At 43.4% G+C, this 20,718-nt stretch overlaps 1 protein-coding gene across 3 annotated transcripts in view; it reads left to right on the top strand.

The window, feature by feature from the left end:
- Nucleotides 1-10,448, top strand: part of ABLIM3 (actin binding LIM protein family member 3) — a 247,732-nt gene extending 237,284 nt beyond the window's left edge. For all 3 annotated transcript variants that reach the window (XM_044280723.1, XM_044280722.1, XM_044280721.1), the window contains one exon: nt 6,248-10,448. In XM_044280723.1, the coding sequence (XP_044136658.1) occupies nt 6,248-6,361 (114 nt within the window). In that variant the 3' untranslated portion in view covers nt 6,362-10,448. The remainder of the gene's footprint in view (nt 1-6,247) is intronic.
- Nucleotides 10,449-20,718: the final 10,270 nt, after the last annotated feature.

Genomic DNA, 20,718 nt, shown 5'->3' with positions numbered 1-20,718 from the left:
AAAATCACAAAAATTTACAAATTTTTACACCAGAATTAGCATTTTTTTATGGAAGAAAACTGGCAGAAATCAGATGATAAATTCCCCCATAAAAATTTCCATACAGCTTATTGCCTCTGCTTTTATATCATACTAGATAAAGGTATATTTCAGCTCTGGTATATTTCATCTATTTAATATCGACAGTATCCACTATAACAGTGATATTTACTGCACCCTGCCCCCTTTACAGTGACCTCCACAGCCCCCTACCCCTTAACACTGACACCCCCCCCCCCCCAGTGCCCCGTCCCTTAAAATTGGACCTCCACAGCAGTACACCCCCTTAACTTTGACCTTTACAGCAGCCTTCCCTGTTAAGTGAGTTTCACAGCACACTACCCCCTTGACAGTGACCTCCACAGGGGCCCACCCCCTTATTAGTGACCTCTACAGCAATCTGCCCCTTAACACTGACCTCCATAGCAGACCATCCCCTTAACTGTGACCTCCACAGCAGCCTCCAGTTTTAGGCCAGACAGTCTGGCTTTCAGACTCCCTGTCCTTCGTCTGGCGCAGGGCCTGGACAGACACAAGGATGTCCTTTTGAACAGCTCACTCTCGGACAGCAGCACTGTGCTGTCTGAGTGTGAGCTGCAGGAAGAAAGTCACTCTCCCTCCCACCCCTGCAGCTGACAGAAGTTGATTTTTAACTAAATTTTTTCAATCCCTGTCGGCTGAGTCGCAGGGGGCCTGGCCTAACCATTTTGAACAGCTCACTCTAAGACAGCAGCACTGTGCTGTCTGAGTCTGAGCTTCAGGGAGAAAGTCACTCTCCCTCCCACCCATGCAGCTGAGAGAAGTAGATTTTTTACTTCATTTTTTTCAATCCCTGTCGGCTGAGGAGTAGGAGGGGGCGTGGCCTAACCGGATCGGGGGCATGTCCTTTTGAACAGCTCACTCTAAGACAACAGCACTGTGCTCATAAAAATTGAGAAAGAACGGTTTCGGATTCAGATGGATATCCTCTTAAAACTTCTTCTTTATTAATAAATTCATTTACAGCAGACACATCCACCTGGTATACAGGACAAGTTGACGCGTTTCGGGTACTTGACCCTTAGTCGTAACAACATTACATAGTGAAACACAAGAATTTAAATGTATTCTAAGCCCTCCCCTCCAAAATCCAGGACACTTTTTTCATTGGTTGTTTCATTACGTTTAACACCCCTCACCTAAACTACTAATCACAGTGTAGATGTCTTTCACATTGTGCTGATGTTTTTAATCAAATTAACCCCTTAAGGGCTATGGCCCTGTCACACTCGTTAGACTCAAAATAGGAGGAAGAAAAACCACACAATGTGAATAGTATACTACATATAAAAACATATAATAACATTACTAATATGACCTTCATCCATGCCATTGGATTCCCAACATAAAGGGTTCTATATGCCCCCCATAGGAGAATGACATATATAATATATTACCTCATTTATGGCAATTTTATTGATAAATGTACATTAACTCCCTTTTTAGGCTTAGACCAGCTGGGACTCTACTGTTTAATCTGAAATACCAAAACGCCTTTTTTCGGTGGTCACCTCCTCTTGGGGGTGCAAACACCCTCTCTATTGCAAAAGCATTAAAGCTTTTCACTCTACGGGCATGCATTTGCACAAAATGTCTTGCTGCATTAGAAATATTTAGTGCATTAGGATTACTGATATAATTTAAATGCTCCAAGAGCCGGTTTTTGAATTTTCGTATAGTACTGCCTATGTACATCAAGTCACATTCTGTGCAACAAATAATATAGACCACCCCTGTAGTGTTACAATTGATGTAACTTTTGATTGGAAAACTGCAGGAGTGGTCCGAATTTTCAAAGGATTGCAAGGGAGTCACATAGTTGCAGGTTTTGCATGGATTGCCCCGCACCTTGTGAACCCTTTGTAGCTGAGCCAGCTTTGTCTTTTGTTTTTACCTGATATATTAGAAGTGAATAGAGACGGAGACAGAGAGCAGGACAGTGTAGCAGCCCTCCTAGGCTCTATTCTACAGCCAGATTTTAATGCATTATATAGGATCTCATCGTCATATAAAATCGGCAAGCATCCCTTGATCACAGAACATATTTTATTAAATTGCTTACTATATGTTATAGATAAGATCGGAATATTGTCCTGTTCTCTGTCTCCATGTGCCATCACTTTCTAGCACTGTGCTGTCTGAGTGTAAGCTGCAGGGAGAAAGTCACCCTCCCTCGATCCCCTGCAGCTGACAGAAGTTGATTTTTACCTTCATTTTTTCAATCCCCGTCGGCTGAGGAGTGGGGGCATGGCCTAACCAGATACAGGCGTGGCTTAGCAGGACCTGGGGGCGGGGTTTTAAGTTTTTGAGGGTGGACACACATTGTGGCAAGGGGTGTGTCTGGGCTCCTTCCTGCAAGACTGACGCCCCTCTGGGCTCCTTACTGGCTCATTTGCATGCTTTATATATTAGATTACCAAAGTGCTGCCATACAGTGCAAAAAGGGGCTGCTTCCATAATATTAGTCTGAGTGCACATTGTCCTGAGATTATTGTCTTGTCCAGATATCTAACTGTCCTTCAGGCAGTTAGATATTCTAATAGATAGTACGGTAAACCTGAACATATTTTCCTGTGAATTCTTGTCCAGATATGTCTAACAAAGTTTTTAAATACCACTATATACGAAATAAATGAAATTATGCCTGAATCTCACCCACACACACGATATTTAGCATACTGGCAGACATTGCAGCATCCCTGTGTGATTGAACATGTCGCATCATATAGCCGCACAATTATGAAGGTAATAACTGACAAAATGATGTGCCCATTGGTCACCACATGTGGACTGCGTCTTGCGTGCACATGGGTGCCACAATGTCTGTCTATTCCCTTAAAGGAGTTGTCTAATTTGGTAAATCCATTTTAAATACCATATTAGGGAAATCTTATTAATATAGCGGGTCTCCCAGATATCCAGGGTGAAAGGTGGCTACAAGAGAATCTCTCGCTCTGGAAGACCTGACATGTCTATGTGTGAGATGAACAGCATAGTTCAGTGGGAACTATGTGATACTTCATTTCCCCTGTGGGGGGAGATGCAGTGGATTAAACACTTTCTGCTGAGTTCCCCCACATATTACAGCTGATCGCTGGGGGTTCCAGCAGCAAAACATCCTAAAATCAGGATTATTATTTGGACACCCTTCTAACAAAAAAGGAATTTCCAAAGGGGACAGTCCCTTTTTAACGAGTGATATCATCTACCTCATTCTGTTTGACACTTTTTTTGACAAACGATAAATCAAGCTCAGTCCTCACCAAATAGATATGAGCAGCATAAGATCGCAAAGCTTATTAGCTTTAGGGGATATTACCATTGTAAACATCTATGGCATAACAACAGGTTAGGTGAGGGTCCTGATGTAAGACCCTTATGGCGTATACCCTATATATGAAAGATGGGAATACCCATTTAATCTTTAAAATAAACAACAAAATTGACAACATAAGTTAGGTAGGCATCCATGGACCTCGTGGCTGTGGGCACCCATAGATTACCCACATTATTATCTGCCACTAGGGATGTTCCCACAATAGTCTTTTATAGCATTTAGCTGGAAATGCCATAGAAATCATACATGGTCTGGGAGCCAAAGTTCAGGGGCGCCCACCCCCTTGTTTGGTGAGAATTGTACTTACTTGACAGTTTCATAACTTTAAAGTGTACATATAGGCTCTTAACAAGCTCTGCCTCTACCAGATGTAAGGCACCTATCCTATATAAGGCAATGTTTAACCTTTTAAAAGTTAACTCAGCAAGTACTTTTAAAAGATCGAACATTGACTTTTAGATTAGCTTTAACTTACATCTCGTAGCATTAGAGACAGGTCTTGTTAAGAGCTCATTTGCATACCCTATTCCTCCATAAGGAGATATTGCATTCCCCAAAAAATCTAAAGCATACATACACCATTGGAGCCATTTTTAATTGATTTAGATGTATTTTGGTAAAAATATTTTTGTTATAGATTTTATTACAAAATGTGAAGGTTGCTTTTGATGGGCATGTCTTTTTTCAATCTATTTAACTATGTAATTTTTCTGTGTTTGGCTTCTGCAGCTTAAATGTTTCCATGTAAGTAGCAGCTGCAGAATACCATTCACAGTCAAATCTGTCAAACTGGTTGTCTGACAGCTCTCCTCTCCTAAACATTTTTCTAAGCTGATTCATAACCAAATCAAACTTCAGCTTTTGTAAGTATTAACAGTCCTTGGTGTTTTTTCCTGAAATGTTGCATTACAACCTGAAATTAAAATAGATATTTGGGTGTACCATTTATTTACACGGTTTGGGGAAACTTCCACTCCAAATGTGTTTTCTTATGTTCTTTTTAACCAATGGCTTCTTTTCAGGCCACTCTTCCATAAAGTCCTACTCTGTGGAGCGTACAGCTTATAGTCGTCCTGAGTCTTCACTGAATCTCTCATTAATGCCCTCCTTGCTCGGTCTGTGAATTGTCTGCTTTGTAGTTGTGCCATATTCTTTACATTTTGTTTGAACTGACTTGATGGTTCTCCACTGGATGTTTGAAGCCTAGGATATTTTTCATAACCCAACCCAGATATATATTTCTCCATAATTCTGCCTCTGAACTGTTTGGAGGGCTCTTTGGTCATTATGTTTCTCAATTAAAGGGAATCTGTCACTAGCGACCTCCCTATCAAACTGTAATTTGCATATTAAGAAAAAGTGTCATAATTCGGGAACGGAGCCTCGGATCAACATAACAAACACATTGTATAATGAGGTGAACCATGGCTATGTGTCTATGTAAATGGCTGGATAAGGAGGTCGCTGCTAACAGATTCCCCTTAATAGTAATGCAGATTTCAGGGCCTGTGACAGTTTGCACTGATGGGGACCTTATTCAACTTATTAACTGAATACTGAAAATAAGGCCCCATTCACGCGACCCTATTTGTGGTCTGTATCCGAAATGCATTTTTTGCAGATTGGATGAGGACCAATTAATTTCAATGGGTTCGCAAAAAATGTGGACAGCACACTGTGTCGTGTCCACTTCGTTATGTCCATTCCGTAGCCCCGCAAAAAAGATAGAACATGTCCTATTCTTGTCCGTTTTGTGGACAAGGATAGGCATTGTTACAACGGATCCGCCCAAAAAAAAAAACAGATGCAACACAGACAACATCCATATTTTTTGCTGATCCGAATTCTACAGACTACCAAATACATACGTTCATGTGAGTGCACCCTCATTTTTGGACCACACCTTATTTAAAGGGTTGATACATGTGCACTCCCAATTTTCTATTTTTCTGTTTTTATTTATTATTATATTTTTTTATTCCACTATAACTATTTTGTCAGGTCCAATACATACAATCTAAATTAATATCCATTTTAATTCTAGGTTGTAATAAAACAAGAGAAACACCAAGGGGGGCATTGTAAGTAAGCTTAGAAGATCATTCAACAGAGAAAAGAAAGGGACTGGAGAAAAAATTGTCTGACGGATTTATCACAGGATGGTGTTCTGCAGGTTGCTATGTACTGTGAAACAGAAGCTGTAGAAGCCAGACAAAAAATGTAATGAATCAATAAAAAATAAATTTATAAAAAAATGTCTTAGAAGGTGTCCATTTAAGGGTGTATTTCCATCACAGACAATGGGGGCATATTGCCTCCATTGTCTGATAGGTGCGGGTCCCACCTCTAGGACCTGCTCCTACATCGCGAACGGAGCGGGGAAAGGTGGTGGAGGGCGCACTGCGCATGTGCAACCTCCCTCCATTAATTTCTATGGGGTCACCGAAAATAGCTAGGCACTGGCTCGTTGGCCCCATAGAAATGAATGGGAGTGGTGGCTGCACAAGCACGGTGCGCTCTTATTTACTTGTATGGGGAGAGTGTTTGGCTGTGCACATGCGACCACTTACCATTTGAAAACAAAACAACCCTCTTTTTGTGAGGTTCGTAGTGATTATACCGTCACAAAATAGACTTTTATGGCATTTCCAGTTAATATGACACAAAGGTTCAATGTGTTATAGCGGCTCTGTCCCCATTAAATATGCATTGATGTAAACTTTCCTACAGAAGTGCTGAAAATTCCATGAAAGGTGGCAACCTCCATCAGTTTGTATATGGACTACATGCGCTACTTATATGACCACGTCTCCCCTCCTTGTCTCTCCGCAGCGGCACCTGTCACCTGAAGAGTTCTATCAAGTGTTCGGAATGACCATATCAGAGTTTGACCGCCTGGCACTGTGGAAGAGAAATGAGCTGAAGAAACAAGCCAGGCTTTTCTAACTCGCTCCACCATGTGCCTCAATACGTACACCTCTATAAATATATTTATAAATATATATATATAGAACTTATGTATAACTACTACACATAATATATATATTGTATCATAGGAAGACCTTCACAGAACTGGTTTTGTACCTCTCAGGAGCGATAGGGCCTACAGCTTATTTCTATGCAGTGCGTTGTAGTCCCTTTCACTCCTGCCTGGGTTATTCTGTGGAGAGAGATATTTTCAACTCTTGGTTATATTTTTTAAATGCTGTTTTTTATGCGCCGCTGTTTTGGAGAGTTTAGAGACTTCAATGAACCTGCAACCTTAACATTGTTACAACAAGTCTTGAAAACCCATTTGTTTTGATCTCTCGAAATTCCCCCATGGTAACTAATTGGCAAGTATGCCAAATGTACGCTGGTCATGTCAGCCAGAACCCGGCGGTGTCACTGCAGATTGTTTCAGTATTAAGCCAACTGCTGACTAATGTGTGGAAACAGGATGGTGCTCCTTGCATAACAGAAGCCGCCTTTACCTGCTCACGACATTCCTTGCATGCTCTTTTCAGTTATTGATATCAATTTTATATAAAAGCTATATCGCTTATATTCAGCACCCGAAATGCACCAAGTGATGTTTGGCAGACATGGGTGATCACCTTGTCACACAAGAGGTAAGGTCAGCTGAGGCTTTTGGAGCCTGCCACCATATGCAGAGATGTAAGCGAAACATGTAGCTTATTCCCATGAATAATGTGAAGTAAATACAAATATTGGCTCGTCTTAAAATTTCATGTAGACCTTCAGAGGGCATTCTAACACTGTCTCATCTACAGTATATTTCCCCAATGTAAAGACTTGGACCACCAGTGCCCTCCTCATGTTGATGTAATGCTGCTGTCAGTGGGGCATTTTATTTTTTTCTTTGCTGGAAATAGTGCCCGCACCATGTGATTTCACTATGACATGTACTATTTTTATATCTTTTATAATTTGCACTTTTCTTCAGGTGACATTTTTACTTTTTATAATGTGCTCCAATTTTCATATGCACAGATTTCTTAGCATTGGATACAAAAAGCATTTTATAAATTGATTGTTACTGCTGTCCCGTATTAATTTCTTAGTATAGATGATTAGGCTAGGTCCAAAACCACGCCAATCTGCCTGTTGACTGCATCTAAAAGCATTGCATTGTCACTTGCCGTGCAGTAAACTGCCATATAGCTGCATAACCGTGTGGCCAGGGGCGGACTGGGAACTTAAAGTGGCCCTGGAAAAAACTAAAAGTGGCCCCAATGTTGTAGATGGATCTGAATATGGGCCAATACAAGTTGGCAGGGTCAGTAATACCTTAGTACAGCAAAAGATACCATCCTACAGAACTAAATCCCACTGTGTGGCACAAAATACCTCTCCAGAAGCTGTCCCCCTGTCGTGACCATCAATAGCTGCCACATTCTATCCTTCCATTTGTCTCTAATATGGATATGGAACAGAGGTCTTAGGAGGTGAAATGTGGGCCACAACACCAAGCCAGCCCTACATTCAGCATGCTGCCTGGACTTCTTGTAATGATGAACCCTATAGTTCCTCCAGTAGTATGTACTCATCCAGCGGCAGTGAGGAGGGCTCGGGTGGCCCTATGGGCATCGGTACATTGCAAAAATTTCCTGTAGGGTCTATGGCCAGCCTGCCCCTGCATTTGGCCCTTAATAATGAAACTGCTTTTAGCTGCAGTTGGCTTGAAAACTGGCATGTAGATCAGCGCAGTTTGCTCCTTTGTGGGGCAGCCAAACAAACTTTTTTTTATTATACATCTTAACCCTACATTGCTAGGCAAGAATGTCCTATTATACTGTATGCATTATTGTATGTATTCTTATATATATAAATTATGTACATAAATGAGCCTCTTTAAAGAGATAACGGTAGGGGCATATCTTTGTTGAAAAGAAAAGTGAAACTAAAAGGCCCTCCTAGACATAAGGTCAATAGGTTACGTCGCAGGAAAGAAGGATTGGACATATTGAATTTCACCACCCAACCCATTTGTTCTCAGTAGAAGAGATAAACTGAAGCCTCAGGTGCCTGGTACTGGCTTTGAGCCCTTTTATACAGGCTGAGGATTGGGTAAATTTTCAGGACCAAATGTACATACAAAGGGTCATTTTAAATAATTGGCCTGTGTAAAGGTGACACCAATGCTGATCGTATCTTTAATGGAGCACCTAAAATCATCGGCAGCACGTCAACCATAGGCAAGCATTAATTATCACTGTCGTTCATTCCTCTTTTGCTTTGCATCAAGCTGTGTGAAAGACCTTTTAAATGAGCACTGATCAACTTATATGTTGTCGATCAGCAATCGTTATTGGACCAGCATTGACCCATGCAATAGGGCACTTACTCCCTTCTCCCCACTGAGAACATGCGTTTGGAGACGCTGAGAGGAATAGCTGTTAAACAACAGCTAGTGAAGGTATATGGCCACCTTAGGCCCTCTCCGCCATTCAGAAGTGCTTTCATCTCATGATTCATGAGCCCTGATGTGAGCTTATCAGTTTTTCAAAAACAAATTGAAAAATAAAAGACTTGAAACCTGCTAATTTCAACAAGGGGAATGAAACTTTGCAGTCAGTAAAATGAATTTGGACTAGGGATGAGCAAACCTCTGTTTACAAGTTCGGCATACAAGGTTCGGGTTATCTAAGAATTCCATTATAACTTATAACGGGAGATAACTTGGTGCGTGGTAGAGGAATCCATAACGGAATTATTTGATAACCCGAACCTTGTACGTCGAACTTGAAAACACAAGTTTGCACATCCCTAATTTGGACTAATCAGTGTGCTTTCACGCAATGGTCCATCCACATTCTCCAATCCCCACAGTCCTAGAAATCAACTCCCCAGAGCCAAAGGATGACACTGATTACAGTGGAAACTGTGATGCTTCCATACTCCCAATTGACAAAAGGGGTGGAGACAGGAAAAATTATCAAGTTCCCTGGAGAACGTGGAGTTTTACAAAAGTGAAACGTACTTTCTCCAACTTAACAAATAGCATGTGACTGGTTGCCTTGTTATAGTGATGGCTTAAGGGGTTCTGTAATTTCTAAAGCATATGCGCACCCATTTTGCAGTTTCCTGTACATTGTCCATTAGATGGTGCTCTTCCATTACATCAGGAGGGGAAGTGATTTGGCAGATATGTATTCATCCCAGGATTTAGACCTGCTTTGCACCAGTATGGGAAATAGTAATAAAGAACTCCTACTGCACAGAAATTACAAGTGATCGCTGCTGGTTGGCTTCTCGATTATAAAACTGGCTATGCACATTAGATTAATGTCAGATGAACCTGCCAATTTTGGTGACTGGCCAACTAACTAATATGTGTGGATGCCTCTCAACTCTTTCCTGATGTTAAATGTCCAGGGAGAGGAGGATTAACTAGTTGGATCTCAACATGCCCAATCCCTTGTTCTCTGGGGAGATAAGCCACCACCAGTTTTTTCTGGCAGTGGATTAGGCTGTTCTCCCCATGCCGAACATGTGCCATGAGTGGTTGGGTGGTTGGTTGACAGCCATCTCCCTGACTTATATTGCAAAATATGTATTACAGCACCCTAAGTGTACCACTGGTACCCGTCTCTCTTTTCTATGTCTACTTGTCAGGGATCATAATTCACTTTCCCCTTAGGCAGCAGTAATATCAGAATCACCCTTTTATTGAATAAACACATGTATAAAAACGCAGATTATCCCTGAAACATTCCTATGAGAATAGTGCAGAACGGTACAATAACCAGCCATAATATTATTGTGGTTGCTCAATAATTCACTGTGAAATGAATAACAACCTGCAGTGACATCCTGACCGTACAGCATACACGCCTTAGTAAGCCCCTAAAACAGCACGTCCCATGAGCCTCTTCTCATGTTTTCTTGAGAAACACCTTAGGCAAGGAAAACACTTGGACACAACGGCCAGTGCAGCAGAAGTTCTTCTCTCTGAAACATTTCTTATCTCTGTTTGCCTTGAATTTGGATTCCAGATTTGTTAACTATTAAAAAAAAACTGTTGCCTCTATGTGTCGCCTTTTTGTGACTTACCGTACATACAGTGAATTACTATACACCCATACACATATATGTTTCTCAACATGTATGTGCACCCACGAGATGTTATGTGGTTTTTTATTTGCTTTGTTTTATCTGTGGTCCAAAACCAACAACCTGCCAACATCAACAGTGTTTAAAATGAGTAAAATCCCTCCTGTAGTGAATATGAAAGAACAGCATTTCAAAGAAATATTGGATTTCATAGCAGAGCAGCTCTGATGTCATTGACTTTTGTCCTGCTGGGGATGTTATGTTGGCGTTCTGCAGAATGTCAGAAATTATCATTACAGAGTATCAGAGGGAGACGTGTTTAATGACTGATAGCATGGAAGGATCAGTGCTAGATGGCAGCGCAGAATATTTTACTTCTCAGCATCTACTTTATCGTATTGAGTATGGCATCTGTCATCATGACTGAAATATTAAAGCCTGACTGATATGAACACCTTCAAGCTGTGAAGATATTTATGCTTATGGGTAGCATCAAATTAAAGGGGTTTTCTAACTGTAACATTTTCTTATGCTACTTTGACATTTTAGAAAAAACATCAGTAGGAATTGAGGAGCTTAAACACTCACTGTTGCCCTGAATTAAGGTGTCCCATCATGGGCCTATATACTATACTGGCTGTCCAAAATGCGGCCCATTAGAAATGCTCATCTCATGCATAGCCTCTAGCCCTATAATTCTTTTCTTTGGACTAAACCTGGAGAGGGATCCCTACTACGCAGTCATAGAAAATGAGTAGGAAATTGCCAGAGGATCAGGCTGCCCTTCTTTTCTATGAGCAATGATTAAAGGGAATCTGTCACCAGGATTTTGGGTATAGAGCTGAGGACATGGGTTGCTAGATGGCCGCTAGCACATCCGCACTACCCAGTCCCCATAGCTCTGTGTGCTTTTATTGTGGAAAAAAAATGATTTAATACATATGCAAATTAACCTGAGATGAGTCCTGTACGTGGGATGAGTCAGGGACAGGACTCATCTCAGGTTATTTTGCATATGTATGAAATAGTTTTTTTTTTCACAATAAAAGCACACAGAGCTATGGGGACTGGGTATTGCGGATGCGCTAGCGGCCATCTAGCAACCCATGTCCTCAGCTCTATACCCAAAATCCTGGTGACAGGTTCCCTTTAAGTGGGTGGACTATACTTGTAGGCCAAACAAGGGACAACTCATTTTTGTATAAACCCTCTTTGCTCAATGTGGACCACTGAAATTAGGTACTCATATGTCTGTGAGTTGAATCTCAAGAGAACATGGGTCATGTAGCAAGACAACAACCCTAAACACACAAGTCAGTCTACCATGGAATGGTCAAAGAAGAATGAAGTTAAAGTTTTTGGCATGCCCAAGTCAAATTCCTGACCTTAATCCAAAAGCAATGATGTGGAAGGACCTGAAACGAGGAAACCCACCAACATAACAGAGTTGAAACTGTTTTATACAGAGGAATGGCCTAAAAATCTTCCCAGCCAGACTGATCAACAATTACTGGAAATGGTTAGTAGCAAGTATCGCTTCACAAGGGGTCATACCAAATACGGAAGGTTCACATACTTTTTTCACTCACAGATGTGATATTGGATCACTTCCCTAAAAAAAATGACCAAGTCTAGGACTGCTAGGACATTTGTGTAAATCTGATGTAGTTTTAGGTCAAATTTATGAAAAAATTTAGAAAATTTTAAAGGGTTCACGAACTTTCAATCACCAATGTATAGTTCTCTCAATGCCCTAGGCTTCAACTAGATGCTCTTGTGTTCCTGTTTGTTAGGATAGGATTTTCATTGCCAAGCAGCTGCAAACCCAAGATTACCTTGCATGACACAAATTGTTGACTGTGGTGGTAGCATAAAGTTGGACTTTTCAGCACTAGTTACAGACTCTCTGGATTTCTAAATTACCATTAACTGGATTGGCTCACTTTCTGCCCAAATGTTTTATACCAACTGGTGGAAGAGGACTAAAGCTGTTTTTCATAGTTTTAGGTTGGGAACCAATCCTGCAAGGATTCCAGTGAGGTGCCCTTAGAGCTGACAATGCCGATTGGAGCAAGTCTGTAAAAAATATTGGTTTGCCAAGTTTGGTGTAGTTCATTTGTCCAGGTACAGGGACGTACATAGAAGTTATTGGGCCCCATAGCAAGAATCTGAATTGGGCCCCCATCCATAGCCAGTCCCACAACCCATTCCTGGCCCCTCCCTTTGCTGCATGCTGTGTGTTACGAAGTGTGCTATCCTCTATAATAAAATCCCTCTGTGCCTGCAGTGTGTCCATGCGTGTGTGCCGATGTTAAATGCACAGCGCGCTGGCCAATAGAATCGCAGCACACCACACACTGCCGTACCGCCCATAGCATCGTGCTGGCAAGCAGGACGGAGGGCTGACAGAGGAATGGAGGATTTGGTGAGTGGGACCAAGGAGGAGGAGGACACTGCGGGAGCTGAGCTCAGGTAATCACAGCACGACTGACCGTGGCATGGAAGGTGCAGAGGTGCGCGCTGTGTGAGGGGAAAACCGCCGCTGAGGAAAGGGGTGTGGAGCCCGGAGACCCCTCCTCTCTGTCCTCCCTCCTCATGGAGCCCACTCCCCCAGTGTCCCTACATGACTCCACTGCGCTCAGCCCTGTCACTGCTGGCCACCAGCTTTGGCTCCGCTCTATAATCTATAGGCACTGTGACCACTGACATCACATAGAGGAACCTGCACTGATCACATATTCTACACCTCCTAATAATCTATCTTCTACTATACAGGGAGTGCAGAATTATTAGGCAAGTTGTATTTTTGAGGATTAATTTTATTATTGAACAACAACCATGTTCTCAATGAACCCAAAAAACTCATTAATATCAAAGCTGAATATTTTTGGAAGTAGTTTTTAGTTTGTTTTTAGTTTTAGCTATTTTAGGGGGATATCTGTGTGTGCAGGTGACTATTACTGTGCATAATTATTAGGCAACTTAACAAAAAACAAATATATACCCATTTCAATTATTTATTTTTACCAGTGAAACCAATATAACATCTCAACATTCACAAATATACATTTCTGACATTCAAAAACAAAACAAAAACAAATCAGTGACCAATATAGCCACCTTTCTTTGCAAGGACACTCAAAAGCCTGCCACCCATGGATTCTGTCAGTGTTTTGATCTGTTCACCATCAACATTGCGTGCAGCAGCAACCACAGCCTCCCAGACACTGTTCAGAGAGGTGTACTGTTTTCCCTCCTTGTAAATCTCACATTTGATGATGGACCACAGGTTCTCAATGGGGTTCAGATCAGGTGAACAAGGAGGCCATGTCATTAGATTTTCTTCTTTTATACCCTTTCTTGCCAGCCACGCTGTGGAGTACTTGGACGCGTGTGATGGAGCATTGTCCTGCATGAAAATCATGTTTTTCTTGAAGGATGCAGACTTCTTCCTGTACCACTGCTTGAAGAAGGTGTCTTCCAGAAACTGACAGTAGGACTGGGAGTTGAGCTTGACTCCACCCTCAACCCGAAAAGGCCCCACAAGCTCATCTTTGATGATACCAGCCCAAACCAGTACTCCACCTCCACCTTGCTGGCGTCTGAGTCGGACTGGAGCTCTCTGCCCTTTACCAATCCAGCCACGGGCCCATCCATCTGGCCCATCAAGACTCACTCTCATTTCATCAATCCATAAAACCTTAGAAAAATCAGTCTTGAGATATTTCTTGGCCCAGTCTTGACGTTTCAGCTTGTGTGTCTTGTTCAGTGGTGGTCGTCTTTCAGCCTTTCTTACCTTGGCCATGTCTCTGAGTATTGCACACTTTGTGCTTTTGGGCACTCCTGTGATGTTGCAGCTCTGAAATATGGCCAAACTGGTGGCAAGTGGCATCTTGGCAGCTGCACGTTTGACTTTTCTCAGTTCATGGGCAGTTATTTTGCGCCTTGGTTTTTCCACACGCTTCTTGTGACCCTGTTGACTATTTTGAATGAAATGCTTGATTGTTCGATGATCACGCTTCAGAAGCTTTGCAATTTTAAGAGTGCTGCACCCCTTTGCAAGATATCTCACTATTTTTGACTTTTCTGAGCCTGTCAAGTCCTTCTTTTGACCCATTTTGCCAAAGGAAAGGAAGTTGCCTAATAATTATGCACATCACCTAATATGCTTAATTGGTAGTAGGCTTTCGAACCTATACAGCTTGGAGTAAGACAACTTGCATAAAGAGGATGATGTGGTCAAAATACTCATTTGCCTAATAATTCTGCACTCCCTGTATAATAAAACTCCTCTGTGCCTGCTCTGACGTTAAATGGGCATGCGCAGCGCGCCGGGCAATCGGCACACATGCACGGACGCCGCCTGCACCGCCCATACATGCAAGCCCGGCGTGTACAGGGGGGAGAGCGCCCGGCGTGTATAGCTGTCCGGAAATACAGGGCCACATAACTTGGGAGGTGTGTGCTGCACCCTCAGGGCTCCCCCAGTACCCGGCTCTGGAGCTAATGATCTCTCCTGCTCGCTGCAGGGGCGGAGATCAGTCGGCCGCAGTGGGAGACTCCCGGTGCCCGGTCTCAAGCCCCGGTCCGGTGCCCACTAGATGCCGCTTTGTGAGTGTCTCGGGGACTGTGGCCACACCCTGGGGGAGGTTTCGGGCTACGGACCCTTCTTTCTCCAAGCATCGGGCTCTCTCATCGTGTAACCAGGAGGATGGCGGAGATGAGTCGGTGAGAAGCTGCAGCATCCTGGATTCTGTGCCCTGCACGCTGGAAGCCGGTCTCAGGTGAGAGATCAGCCCTGGACACCCATACAGGGCCTGCCTGGTAATGACGCATCCCCATGGACAGCATGCCCCTCCCCTTCTCGGGTGACAGCCCGCAATGTAGTTTAATCATGATGGAGTCTGTCCGCTGTGGAGCCGCACACCCCAGCCAGTAGATCCCAGCCAGTGCCGTTGTAGCGTTACATTACCCTACTTCGTGAGATTTCCCTACCTCCTGACTTCCTGTCGCACTGCTAATGACATGAGGAGGCGTTCCTGAGTTTTGACGATCTGCGCATGCGCAAACCGACAGTTTATGGAAAATCTCAGCGGAGTTCAGCTTCACACCAGGACACTGCGCATGTGCAGGAGAGCCTCAGTAGGGAAATATTACGGCCCAGTGCGCAAGCGCAGCTAACTCCGGCCGGCGCATGCGCAGTGTCCCGGTGTGAAGCTGAACTGCGGTGAGATTTTCTACAAACTGTCGGTTTGCGCATGCGCAGATCGTCAAAACTCAGGAACGCCTCCTTACCTCATTAGCAGTGCGACCGGAAGTTTGGAGGTAGGGAAATCTCACGAAGTAGGGTAATGTTACGTTACACCGGGTGTACTGCCAATGAGGACGGGTCCCCAGTGCCGGTGCCGCCTACGCCAGCGACAGTGATTGGGAAGCGCGCAGGTGTGGGCGGCATGTGGAGCGCCCTGTCCTCATTGGCGGGCGGCGTGTGGGCTGATAGGTCACCCCGCATGCGCATTTAACATCGGCACACACGCACGGACACATCGCAGGCACAGAGGGCTTTAAATATATAGGAGATACTATATGGAGGGAGGGAGGTATATACCATAGAAGCCCTGTGTGAGTGCTCAGGGCTGCGTGTCCATGCGTGTGTGCCAATAATTTAACTGAGCATGCGCGGCGCGCGATCCAATCAGCACACGACGCTCCACATGCTGCCCACCTATAAACTGTACAACTCAAACTGAAATCTTTTAGGTAGAGGGCATCTCCTGTGCACAGCTCTCTTCAGATCAGCCCACAGATTTTCAATCGGATTCAGGTCTGGGCTGTGGCTGGGCCATTCCAAAACTTTTATCTTCTTCTGGTGAAGCCCTTCCTTTGTTGATTTAGATGTATGCTTTGGGTCGTTGTCATGCTGAAAGATGAAGTTCCTCTTCATGTTCAGCTTTCTAGCAGAAGTCTGAAGGTGTTGTGCCAATATTGACTGGTATTTGGAACTGTTCATAATTACCTCTAACTTAACTAAGGCCCCAGTTCCAGCTGAAGAAGAACAGCCCCAAAGCATGATGCTGCCACCACCATGCTTTACTGTGGGTATGGTGTTATTTTGGTGATGTGCAGTGTTCGTTTTGCGCCAAACATATCTTTTGGAATTATGGCCAAAAAGTTCAACCTTGGTTTCATCAGACCATAACACCTTTTCCCACATGCTTTTGGGAGATTTCAGATGTGTTTTTGCAAAATGTAGCCTGGCTTGGATGTTTTTCTTCGTAAGAAAAGGTTTTAGTCTTGCCACTCTACCCCATAGCCCAGACATATGAAGAATACGGGAGATTGTTGTCACATGTACCACACAGCCAGATATCCCTGCAGCTCCTTTAATGTTGCTGTAGGCCTCTTGGTAGCCTTCCAGACCAGTTTTTTTCTCGTCTTTTCATCAATATTGGAGGGACGTCCAGTTCTTGGTAATGTCACTGTTGTGCCATATTTTCTCCACTTGATGATGACTGTCTTCACTGTGTTCCATGGTATGTCTAATGCCTTGGAAATTATTTTGTACCCTTCTCCTGACTGATACCTTTTAACAATGAGATCCCTCTGATTCTTTGGAAGCTCTCTGTGGACCATGGCTTTTGCTGTGGGATGCGAGTAAGAAAATTTCAGGAAAGACCAACTAGAGCAGCTGAACATTATTTGGGGTTAATCAGAGGCACCTTAAATGATGGCAGGTGTATGCTGACTCCTATTAACATGATTTTGAATGTGATTGCTTAATTCTGAACACAGCTACATCCCCAGTTATAAGTTATGCAACCACATTATTTTAGTTTGTTTTTTTCTTCCCTCCGCCTAAAAGATTTGAGTTTGTTTTTCAAATGAGTGGTACAGTTTAAAGGTCACATTAAAGGTGGAAAAAGTTCTAAAATGATTTATCTTTGTCTAATTTTTTTACAGCACAGAAACCTGACATTTTAACAGGGGTGTGTAGACTTTTTATATCCACTGTATGTGGTCAGTTATACATTATGGTCAATGTGTGAGGTACATGAGGTATCTGGGTTGTATCTGTATGTAGTACTAAATATGAGTGAGGTATGAGGCACTTCTGAGGTATGAGAATCAATGAGGTACTACTTCTGAGTAGAAACGTGGACTGGGGGTCACATGGAGAGAAAAGGGGATGACCTCCTTTTACCCATTCTATTCTAGTCTCGGTGGAGAGCTTCTCTTTCAGTTTTTCTCCGTGCTGTCAGAGAGTGAAGGACCTGTGATGATGTGATCACAGGTCCTGACAGCTGCAGCATCCTGACCTGTGAACTACACCACTTTCTGTTCAGTTCTTTCACTAGATAGTACAGGTCCTTTAGCTTCCGGAGTCTCCAGACATAATGCAGGGTTATCATCATCAGTGCAGTTCCAGTTTAATCTTGTCAGACAGCCCCCTGACAGACTGGGGTGCCGTCTGACAGGGACTCTGGATGGGAGCCTGTATTAAATGTAATTAGGAACGGGGCCTTTCCTCCACAGCAAGACTCCCTTCCCCTGTGTGGTCTGCCTCCATTGAAGGTACGCCACTGTCCATGTAGTGTATCAGAAATCTATACCTGTATTTGTCATAGAATCCTTCCTAGAAATACAAGACAGACTTTCAGAATTGTAACTTTACATGTTGCCTATTCACACATGAATGTAACCCCTTTCAGTCTGGCTCCATGTGTGGCTACTCGCTGCATTTACATGCAGTATCCATCAGTTGTTTTTTTTTTTGTATGAACGATGGACCCAACTATGATTGAAACCAACGGGACATTTATTAAAATCATTTTTACACAGATTTTTGCATGAAAAATGTGCTGTAATCTGCACAAAATATACAGTGTGAAAACACCCTTAATTAGGTATTGGAATCTATCTTCCGTTAAGTTTGTAAAACATTCCAATCATTCTATTGCATAGTCCTTATTTTCAGGTTTGAGCACAAACACCATGCAATTTTAGTATGTAATGTACGGACCATTGAAGATAAAATAGAACAGTCACATAATATACACGTATTGACCCAAAAAAATAACACACGAGAAGGAGTTGTTGGAATCGATTAAAACTTTATATGTGTGAATGTACAATTGAAAGGAGATTCTAGTACCCTGCTGGGCCCTCTCTATTCTGGATACAAGATGAGGTTCAGTTGGACATGGAGGTAGACAACATCTGCATGGAGTTTCCTCTGGGTACTCTGGTTTCCTCCCACACTCCAAAGACATACTGATAGGGACCTTAGATTGTGAGCCCTATTGGGGACAGTTGGATGCTAATGTCTGTAAAGCGCTGCGGAATATAGTAGCGCTATATAAGTGCATAAAATAAATAAAAATAAAATACAGGTTCAGTATGGCATCCTGTGGCATATTTGCCCACAGATGATGCAGCTTTGCCTATAGATCCTACATACTTATAGGCTGCTGAAGCTGTTATCCCAGCTAGTCTAATAAATGATCATTTGGAAATAAATCTGGCGATCGGCCAGACCAAGGAAGTGCTGCAATTTAGCAGAGAGATTTCTTGGAAACCCTTGCTGTGTGGGGGCGAGCATTATCCTGCTGAAAAATGCCAGTTGAAAGTCTTGTCATGAGAGCAACACATGTGACTGTAAGAGGGTGAAACGGCTGTGAGATTGTGGATAAACTCTGCCTGTATAATGTTCATGTTTAATTTGTATTGGAGCTGTCATTTGGCATTCCGGGCACTAGAGGCCACTGTTTTGCAGCACAAGCAGCACACTTTGGGATCTGCATATGTATAGCAGATGATGACTCATGCTTGCTGCTTCTAAAACCAGGAAGTGCTGATCTGACATGGTGGAAGCACTGTTCTTTGAGAGACTGAATCCGATTCCATCCTGGCTTGCGGAAGTCCGGGAGTGAATGGACACGCAGAGGAAGGAGATTAGCTGTTATCCCCTTACTGGATCCGGCTTTTTGAAAGAGAGATTGTTCCAGAAAGTCAGTGTACAGCATGTGGGCAGTTTTATTATCAAGCAAGGCCGCACGGTTGCTGAGAGGTTGGTGGCCATCCCGGGTAAGCGGCATCCTCTGGCCCAGAACGGACGCAGGTCAGTACACCTGTTTACTGATTGTATTCTACTGTGTGGCGCCTGAAGTAACAGAGACTAGCCTAGGCCTTATAGTAGTTAGATAGTTAGGGTTATATGTTTTGCTAGGCCTTACTGTACTGGACTGCGGCGCAGTATTTGACTTGCCGGCTCTGCTGCGTCCACCACTGGCTAGGTGTGTCCTCTTTAGTGGCACAGCACGACTTGCAGGCTCTGCTGTGTGCGCCATCGGGCTAGGCCTGTCCCTCAGACAGGGACGGTGGCTGTGGGCCTGGGGTATAACTTAGTCGGTGTATACTTATATTGTTCTGTTTTCACTATTGTTAAAGTAAAGTTTCTGTTCTTGCATATAAAGCTGGTGTCAGTGTCGCTTTTCTTGTCTGTGACTTCGCTGTATCCTGGGGAGCCAACCCCGGTACACGGTTTACACGGCCACCATTGCTTAAATACGGTTTCTAATACTGTTGATGTGAATTTTTACTTGTTAGATTTGTCATTGTGCAGTTTTGCCACAAGAGGCTGCTGTTTCCCTACGCAGCTAAGCTACTGCTAAGTATTTAAATATGCATAAGAGGTGGAGATGATGACTCATGCTGCTGTTGCTGTGAAGAAGCAGGAAATGGTGAGCTGAGAAGACATGTCTAGGCAGAGACTGGAAGACAGCATTCTGTGCCCTCCTCGCGTCAGTGGGACTTAGAGTGGCAAAGGGCACTGTTGGAAGTGACTGATGGCTGTTAGTGATCCAGATGGCGTCCAGGAGAGAGAGGATCGGTTCCCGGAAGGCTGGAAGAGCCGTGGAACGGTCAGGGCTGCTATAAGAGGTGAAGTTACTAGGCCTGGAGAAGAAGCAGCATGCCATTTTGTGAGCTCTCTGAGAGAACCATGTGTATCCAGATTCTGTTCCTAGGGATGAGCATCGGCGTCAGAAAGCTGATCAGAACAGAGGGTCAAAGTTACAGGTCCGGCAGGATCACATGTTGTGGCAGGGACTTGCTGTTCAGTTTTGAGAAACCAGCGGATACAGTACATACTCAGGTCAGTGCATCAGCGACACGGTATCGACTTGCAGGCTCTGCTGTGTGCGCCGCCGTGTTAGGGTTGTTCGGTTGAACAGGAACAGTGACTCTGA

The sequence above is a fragment of the Bufo gargarizans genome, chromosome 2 (genome assembly GCF_014858855.1).
Source record: "Bufo gargarizans isolate SCDJY-AF-19 chromosome 2, ASM1485885v1, whole genome shotgun sequence".
NCBI lineage: Eukaryota > Metazoa > Chordata > Amphibia > Anura > Bufonidae > Bufo > Bufo gargarizans.
Note: the sequence above shows the minus strand (reverse complement) of the source record. Positions and strands in the feature narration are given on the sequence as shown.